At 36.9% G+C, this 10,072-nt stretch overlaps 1 protein-coding gene across 1 annotated transcript in view; it reads left to right on the forward strand.

Annotated features, from left to right (window-relative positions):
* Positions 1-2,553, forward strand: part of LOC114470115 (hydrocephalus-inducing protein homolog) — an 86,346-nt gene extending 83,793 nt beyond the window's left edge. The window contains exons 90-91 of the mRNA XM_028458127.1: positions 719-988; positions 2,344-2,553. Coding sequence (XP_028313928.1) covers positions 719-988; positions 2,344-2,553 — 480 coding nt within the window. The remainder of the gene's footprint in view (positions 1-718; positions 989-2,343) is intronic.
* The last annotated feature ends 7,519 nt before the right edge of the window (positions 2,554-10,072 follow it).

Raw genomic sequence — 10,072 nt, forward strand, 5'->3', positions numbered from 1 at the left:
GGACTATGTGGAGGAAAATACCGTAACTCTTTTTCCAATTCTGCCTGATGAAAATGTATCATTATAAATTTTAAACCATTACTCTGATTACAGAGAAAATATTTTTATTTCATATGTGCACAAAACAATATGTTGCAATATTATTTACCATACCACAAAATCCCATATCCCAAATTTAAAAGAACATAGACAGTAACTTTAACAATAATGACCTCTTAGATGTTTAATGAGTGAATTTGATCCACAACACTGCAGCAAACAACAATAGAAAGTATTCAGCTAATTGGCAGTTTTTGTCACTGCATTTTGCATGAGATTTAAATTAAATACACAATATATTTAAAAAAATATTCTAGAAACAAGTTCAATAATTTTTTGATACACAGTGACACTTAGAGAATGAGCTTTGAGTTTAAATGTTAACTTTTTTTATTTTTTATTTTTTTAAGCTGATGTCCTAAAAACATTTTCAACTGATTTTCTGATAATCAAAATTTCTATAAATGAATCAGTGTCTCTGAAAAAGATGAAAGTACAAAAAAAACAAAACATTTATGGACATTGTTCCAGTAACATGCTTTGGTGGGCAACCGAGTCGAAAACGTAACATTTCAAATAAGCGGAACTTCTGCAAATTTAAAAGAAATGATAAATATAATGTTGAATTCATTTTGCAGATTAAAGCCACTGGCCTTTATTATCTTGCTTTTGCTTTTAGATTGATTGTCCAGAGTACAGAGTGGAGAAGAACGTCAGCGCGTCTCCAAGCTCGGAGGCCAGTTTGGAAGTTTCTTTTGAGCCCCATCAGCTCGGAGAGAGCAGAGGTCAGCTAACTGTGTCCGATGGAAGTGGAGGAGAGTACATCTTCCCTCTGTGTGGAGTCTGCCTTCCTCCAAAAGCCCAGGGACCATTCAGCATCCGCAACGGGCAAAGCATCACAATCCCCTTTAAAAACGTCTACCTGCAGACAACTCATTTTGCTTTCCAGGTAATGTATTGATCTAAGAATGTGATGATCACACACATAACCTAATATAACCACTTTTTAACAGCCAATAGATTTTATTCCTATAAAGAAAGTCTGGCTCATTTTAAATAATTACACTGTTTGTTCTGCCAGCCAGTTTGATGCCAGCTTAGTTAAATCAGTCCCTCCAGGATTTTGCGATGTAACGCAAAATCGAGCAAACTCCGCGAAATCAGTACGGCTTTGCAAGTTTTCTGCAACTTTGCTGAAAAAAAAAACCATATAAATATGCAGGCGCTTATCGTTATTTTTAACATTTTAGTGCTTGTAGTTGCAGAAGTAGCGGAGGATATACTATTGGCTTTGCACCATAGACATATATACGTAGACGCCACATCAACTCTTGCCGTCCACTAGAGCGGTGCGTCTATGTATCTTATGTCTATGCTTTGCACTGCTTATAAGGAACCTACGAAGAAGAAAATGCTCATGTCACATCCTGGTTTCAACCAGTGTCGGTAGAAAGCATTCATTGGAGTTATGTGTGATAGAAATACCACGTATTTGCTAACAAAAACATCGGCTAAAGACCGTGCAAAACAGTATCCAACGTTGCTTCATGAGAATGGAGGTAAACTTTTTTGTTCAAAATGCAACGTTATCATCGAGCACAAGCGGAAGTCTTCTATGGACAAGCATTTTACTTCAGCAAAGCACGTCAAGAAAATAAAAGCCAGTGCACAACCCCATGTGGGAGAACAAACAGGAATGCTTTATATTTTTGTTTTGTTTTTTGTTATGCCTAAAGAAAAATGTCTTCATGACAGGTTCATGTTATGCACTTTAAGATTCTTTAAGTTCAATATTATTTACTGACTTGCACATCTGATGATCATTTTGATTAAAAACTGTTGCACCTTTTGCATTCAGGGTATGCTCAGTGTATAAGCTAAAAAAAAAAAAAAGTGTTTGCACGTTTTGCAAAATTGTATTGGTGTTTGATTTACAACAATAAAGCATATTTTTTCTAGAACATGTCTGGTCAATATGTATTTATAATTGGTAGAAAAAAATAACTTAATTGGGAGTAAAGTATGATTTAGGGCTGAAAAAAAGTCGCAGCTTTTTACTGCAACTTTTGGAAAAGTGGCCCACGAAATCAGGCATTTCAGCCCGCAACAATAACAAAAAATACCCGCGAAATCCTGCTAAATACAGCTTGGAACAGTTTGTGGAGTGTAGCACACTCATTATTTCATCACATTTTTTCATAAATACTGCTTATTTAGTTTCACTTATATATAAATGATATGATTGATTTCCTTCCACTCTTAAGTTTTGAAGCTATATCATTGTATTATTTGTGCTCGTTCTAGGTTGAGAGCCCCCACTTTATTGTGAAAGCGGTGAAGAGCATGCTTTCTAAGAAAACCCAAAACATCGAGGTGTCATTTGAAGCTCCTCCAGGACGCTCAGTGGGACAGTTGTGTAGCAGGTTGACCGTGACCAGTCAGCACTCTGAGGGCCACAGAAGCCCTTGCTCATGGGTCTACTACCTGAAGGGTGACTGTGCAGATTCTCCTTAGGAAAAAAACAGCTATGAATAAATGTGTTTGAGATTAACCTACATTCTTTGTTTTTATTGTGTGTGTCCATGGCACATAAATATGTCAACATTGTGGATTCAGGTCATTTAGTTGATTTGATGTTTCCTTGAGTAAACTTTGCAGAGAAAGCTTTTCATTTCCACAGGAGGGCAATCACGTCCATTCACTTCACCCCCTGTATCACACTCTACCTGTCAGTGCTGTTTGTGGTGATGAAGTGTCAAAGTGTCACCCTCTAAACCAGTAGCTAATTGGATTGTCCAAACCATCCAGTGAGCTATTTTACTGTCAGCACATCACAGGAAGTATGAGTTAACCAGCAGAAAGGGCAGCGCTGGGGGAGTCCCCCATTACCAAAGGTTAGTCTTGCACACACACGCACGCACGCACGCACACACACACGCACGCACGCACGCACACACACACACACACACACACACACACACAGGTTTAGGGGGCATTATTTTTAATGAGTATCTAAACCTAAAAACCATGTTTCTCTACTGAAAACAAATGGATTAGGGTGTGAAATATTGTCGGTGATGGATCCTAGTCCAACTCTTGACATTTTAGAGTATTTCAATTTGACATATTTTGTTGTAAAATGTAAGAGTGACTGACCTCAATAGGTTGAAACCCAGCTATAACAATAGCATTATACTATTGGCTGAGAATGGTGGTTTGTGACGCTTTGGTGGCTTCTTACATCATGAACCACCATTTTTGGACCTGTCCCTCCAATAAAAACTAGCACCGTTGACTCTGTAATCTGTGAGTGTTTGAGCTGAGAGAATTGTGGAGGTATAGTGAGGATGTGTTAGAAATGGCAAACTCCGTATGCAATGCCTCAAGTTCATACAAAGACATGAACAGAGGAGATCAATTATTATTGATTTGTTTAGACAGAAATGTACTATTAAGATATAAACTTAAACATATTTATGATTTTTGTTGTTGCACTAACACATCCAAGAACATTGCTGGAGTAGTAGTAATAGTAATAGTAATAGTAGTTCCAGGAGGAGTGTGTTAAAGTTTGAGCTGACAATTTTCAAGATTTGGCCACTTTTTTGATCGAGAGGCCAAAACAGAAGTTTGTGAAAAATTCCAAACATTTTTCATTTTTTTTCTACAAATCTCACTGAAATTTCACCACATGGGCCAAATTGGAGCAGTAGCCTGCATTCATCTGTCCACTTTCGCAACCCCTTTTTTTCCTAGATCTTATCAGTGTTTATGTCATGATGCACTCTTATTTTGAAGAGTCTCTCTGCCTTCTCACCAGCTGGCATCAACCCTGCAATCAGCACCATCTACTTAAGCTCACCTGTGTCTCTAGGTCACTGCCAGACTGTCTGTGTTCTCTCATGTTTCCAGAAGCTCACCGTTCTCGGATTGAGTCCTCAGCTCTGCACCTTGCTCAGCTTCTCTGACCTTCTTCTGCATTCTCCCCTGGACACCTCTGCTCTCTCAGCTGGTCTCTCTGTTCCCAAACTCTGCTCTGCCCTCTGGTCTTCCTGCTTCGTCTTCCACGGTGCCTCCGCTTGTAATCACGGCCTGGATCCAAGCAATAAAGAATCTAAAGAATCTCCCCTTCTCCTCATACAGCCCGATAGCTTATAGTTGTATGAAATCTGTTTGCATACAGTTCAAGTCTTTGAACGCTAGCTTGTGTCAATTCAAGTAGTGCTCTGCTTTTGTTGGGTCACTCATTTTTTAGTTCCTGTCAATGACCTTTTAAAACAAATTACTTAAGCCGTACAAAACACAGAAATGCTTTGATCCAAATCATTTATTCTTACATTTGATGTTACCAAAACATTACATCACAAACGTTTCACTGAATTTCTTTTGTATCATCACAGTAACTATAAATACACCTACATTGCCATCCACTCACTAATTGCTCAAGCAGGTGTTGAGGTAAAAATAAAAAGAAACAACTTTTTCCTGGATTGTTTTATTGACTTCCATGTCACGTCCTGCACTTTCAGCCTGGAGATGTCTGGCAGAGGTCAGTCGACAGAAAAACCCTGGCCAGCATCCATCCCTGCAGCCTTCTATGTGTCCTATTCAACAGCAACAACCAATCAAAGGCCAATGAGCATAAGGTCTACAGTATGATATATACTGGCCCCCAAGGTCTTATAGAACTTTAGTGCAGCCCTGGAGTTTTATTTCAATGGCAAATTGTGGAGATCCCTTTAACGCACAAGCTGGAGCTGAACGCACCCACCAATTACAGTGGGGTGTTGGGGATGGTTCCGTACTGCATTTTAGTTGAACTACATTCACAAAGTGAAAGTATAGAATACAGTTGTTTAAGATTGTGTGTTGTTTGAATGAAAATAATAAATTCAAAAATCTTTGAAAACCCCTGTTTTAGAAAAGTACATTTTATGAAACATAATTTATGGGGCCGTTATCACTGCTTGCAGTTTTAATATGTATTGTTTTTTTAGTTGTACAAAAAAAATGAAAAAAATAAATAAATATGTAAATTTAATCAGTAATTAATTTTATTATTACTAGACACTTCAGGCGCCACCATTTAAACTCCAGTTGACTCCACATGAGGTCCCGACCACAAGCTTGAAAAAACTGATTTAGTGGCTCCTAAATAGATTTATTTCTGTAGTTTTGATTTTAAACCTGGCCTATAGGTGGTTTTGTGTGAAGCTTTGAGAAATGATCTCACCATCACTAGAGAACACGCTGTAGAACATAAAGAGGGAAACATTGACAATGATCCAGCCATCAAACACTCAGCTAAATAGTGAGGGAGGCCACACCTGGGTGGAAACATGAGGCAGATAATCACCATCGACCCAAACACACTTACATCACTAGGAGACACAAGAGTTAATACATAAAAATAATAATTAAATAAATTGAGTAATAATTCTAAATAAGAGGTTTTCTTGTGTGCTTATTATTATTATTATTTTTTATTATACTGCATATTATTCCTCAAGAGTATATGTAAAAATGCACTCGGTGGCTTAGTGGTTCGCATGTCCACCTCACAGCAAGAAGGTCCTGGGTTCAAGCCTTGGGGTGGACACTTGGGTCTGTTCTGTGTGGAGTTTGCATGTTCTCCCCAATCCAAAAAACATGACTAATAGGTCATGTTTGGGGTCTCTAAATTGCCTGTAGGAATGAATGTGTACGTGAGTGGTTGTCTGTGTCTGTGTTGCCCTTTGATGGACTGGCACCCTGTTTAGGGTGTACACCCGCCTTGTGCCCAGTGTGAGCCGGAGATAGGCACTGGCAGACAAGCTTGTCTGAAAATGGATGGCTGGATATGTAAAATTACATTATTATGTTTTTAAGTACGGGACTGTGGAAAAGTTGGGGAACTAGAGGAATAATGGAGAATCAATAACATCAATGTGTTTGTATGAAACTAGAAAAGGTGGCCTTTAGGAGGAATCTTTATTAATATCATAAAAGACATCTTTGTTGTTCAGGTAAAAAATTACAATAAAGAAACTGCTCGTCCTGAAGAAGAATATTTCTGTGTTTTTATTTAATCTATTTATCACTCAGGATAATTCAGTCATAATTATCTAGTAGCAGCCACAGGAATAAGGTAGATAAATACCTGTTAAGATATATGTTGAACAAAGACACTCTTCTGGTGTTGCCTGTGCGTGAAGTGTCAAATACATACGAGGAATCCATAGGATGAATTATTATGATCTACTGCCTCGACACACAAATGCTTCATCACAGCGGGCAGTCATTAGGGTGTCCCCTCTTCTTTTCTCCTCCAACACTCCATCTTAGATCTGGGTTGACCTCTCCTCTTTATTTGTGTGCTCCAATATCAAGTGTTTTAAATAAGAACTACACAGACCTAATACACAACTTAAATATCACTAAATTATCCTAAGTGATACCAGATAGTGCTCCATCAATAATCTGAGGAAATGATCCAAGAAGATGAAAGCCCACAATCTGATGCAGAAATGCAGACAAACCAAAGATAATGAGCCACTAGTAAATAATGTGACAACAATAAAGAGAAAACAATTATACACTTACATGGTCAGTTAGCGTACACCAACTGGGTGAATTACCTATTTACCTAACTGAAACAGAAATATATAAAACAACCTGAATCTAGTTGCTTAAAAGGAAATTTCCAACACATTAGATTTGACTAAACAACAACTCTGATATTTCAGGGTTGACATTTAAACCTTCTGTAGAGGCTTAGTGAGCTATTTAAAATGTAATTTCACAGGCAGTTGCCTTCAGTCCCACAGTGCATGAAACACACTGATTAGCGTATACCTGGCTGCTGTGAAATCAGGCTTTTCAAGCAGTGGTCCGTAGCATATAAAGCAGTAACGCCAACTATCAGGGCAGGGGGCACCACCACCACCAGTAGTCTTAGTTTAAAAGTAGTTTGTACCATTTGGTGATTTAAAAAAAGGACATATTAATTCACCTTCAACAGTGGTTCTCAACTTTTTTAGCTCACGACCCCCAACATAAAGGTTCCAGAGACCAGGGACCCCCACTGTACCTGAAGGTGGTTGAACACAAACAGACATGAACATTGAAGAACAGTCATGTGGAGACAGGGTCATCTATAATGGGGAATAAAGGGGAGAGATTTTTGGGGTCCATCCATAAAGTCAGTAAAATGATGGTCCATTGTTCTATGAATCTGTGATAACCACATTTATTTATTCATCTGAATAATATTCACTGTATCCATGACATTTATTATTATTTGTGCCATAGTATAAAGTCATCTTAAAGATGTAATCCCTGTTTTAAAATGGGTTAAAAGTGACCAAAAATGGTGGGAAGGGTGTTGAAATGGGATTTTTAAAGAAATTAGTTAAAAGTTGCAAATTATAGTGGCAAGAAATGGACAGAAAAAGTGATTAAAAAAGGGTTCAAAGCTTCAATATTGGGTGAAAAGTAGCAGAAATAGGGGGAGAGGGGGTTGGGATAATGTCATTTAAAAAGTAGGAACAATTACTGGTAGTTTGAACTGGCAAATAATTGGCATGACAAATCGTGAATGTAGTTAAATTGGCAATAATAAGCATGAAATATGGTGAAAAGAGGTTAAAAGTCACAATAATGGGTCAACATATTGTTTATAAGTTCCAAAAATGTCTTAAAAGTGGAAATAATGAAAATATGGCGAAAATATGTTTGAATATGGCAAGTTTGGTGGAGTTTCAGAAAGAGGGTAAAAATAAGCAAAAAAATAATATATATACATACTGTATATATATATATATATATATATATATATATATATATATAGTATGTTTATATTGTAACTATTTTGATTGGATTCTTTTGAATCTTGCCTTGCGTGCCAAATTCCTTAGGGCTGTGTTGAATTTACATGTTGTGTGTGACTGGGACAGACTGGATACTGGTGAAGGATGTACCAACCAAAATGTGAGGTACACTGTTGTACAGAATAAAGTAGGTACAGATGATGAATAAAAGGATGAATTTATTTCAGAAGAGTGGAAATCCTGTGGTTAAAAACAAGTCCCATGTAAAGTCAGTACTGAACAGTAGAGGGCGGTATTGTTCCATCATGTAAACAGGCTTTTTTTTTTTTTAATTTAATTTAATTTTTTAGCACAATTAATAATGACTGGGGCTGCAGTAACACATGGAGGTGAAACTTTTAATGTATGATTAATTGATAAGTGTAAAAATGTAAAAAAGTATTTTTTATGCTTTTCATTTATTTATTTAGCACACATTAAACAAAAAACTGCATTAAGGGTGGAAGGAGGAAGCGAAGCCCAAAGGGCTCCGCCCCTTTTCAATAAACACAAACAATTAGAATAAGGGCTAACAAATAAACACTTGTAAAATAATGAAACAAAATGCACAATTAAACTTTGATATATGGGGGAAAGAAATGTATAGACAAAGTACATAAAAGTCAATATCAAAAGACAAAGGAAATATTAAACAAAATATTAATTTAAAATAAAAAAAGAAACTTAAATCATGTATACATGAACATACATACATACATACACACACACACACACACACACACACACACACACACACACACACACACACACACACACACACACACACACACACACACACACACACACACACACACACACACTCACATACATACACACATATACACATGTGAATACAAACAGAGGGCCTCTATATGTTTTTGTTATATTTTTTGTGTTATTGTTATAATTTTTTTTAAATTTGTCTGTCATTTTCTATAATTTCATTGGCCTTTTGTGTGTCTTTGAAGTCCTTTTGTATCTGTTGTTGTTTCTATAGTCATTTTTTGTGTTTAGTAAGTGGTTGTTTAGTGTATATTTTGTGTTATTTTCTGTACTTTTGAATTCATTTAGTTTATTTTTATGTCAATGTGGCAATTTTTTGTTGTCTTTTTGTGTGTCTTTCCAAGTCATTGTGTTTGTTATATTTTTTGTGTTATTGTAATCATTTTCTGTCACTTTGAAGTCCTTTTGCATATGTTGTTGTTTTTGTGGTCATAATGTGTTAAAGTGGTTGTTTAGTTTATCTTTACTGTCATTTTGTGAATACATTTTTGTATCGTTTTTGTTGTTTTTGTTGTTAGTTTGTGCAGTTTTGTCATTTTGTGTATTTTGTTGGGCCTCGTGTAATTTCCAACTTCATGAATTACAGTTTTGTTTTGGGGGCCTAACAAAATTAGGCAGAGGGCCACCAATTATATGTGTGGTCTATGTGATTTGACCAATTCAGTCTTTCATCAGCTAATATTACTAAAAATGTAGTGGTATTGACTTGCAATATTGTGTATGCCAATAGAGTAATAGTAATAGTTGTGCTACTTTTCCTCTATTGCTCTGTTCTGTGTTTGACTGTGTGTGTAGCCTGTTTAATCCTAGTTCTGCTTCATGTTTACATATTAAATCTGTCCTGAGAAAAATGAACACCAACTGTTTGCTGTATTTATCCTATAACTTCAGGCTACAGCCAACACCATCTCACACATCCTCATCAGATGGCCATGACGGCCTGTAATAACTGTAAATAACTGATATTCAAGCATGGTTGTAACTCAGCAGCAGCAAACTGTCCACACGCACACGCACACACACACACACACACACACACACACACACACACACACACACACACACACACGCACGCACGCACGCACGCACGTCAGAGGAAAGTTATACGACTGAAGCTAACACATTAATGCAGATGTAGGCTTCCTGATTTTTCTGCAGCAACATTGTTGTTTTTGGTCTGAATTACTGGTTTTAATTCTTCATATTTTTGAATAATTATTCCTCAATTGTGATGTGAGTTGCTCTGCATGGTTTCTCTGTGTTTGTGATTGGTCTGACACTTCAAACTGTCCCTTTCACTAGAGCGTGCACGTGGCCAGGTTGAAGTCACATGACTTAAGTGAATGTGTTGATATCTTGCTTCGTAGTACAGCTGCTCTGTGACGGGAAATGTTTGTTTAAGT

This window comes from Gouania willdenowi, chromosome 9 (assembly GCF_900634775.1).
Source record: "Gouania willdenowi chromosome 9, fGouWil2.1, whole genome shotgun sequence".
Taxonomy (NCBI): Eukaryota; Metazoa; Chordata; class Actinopteri; order Blenniiformes; family Gobiesocidae; genus Gouania; species Gouania willdenowi.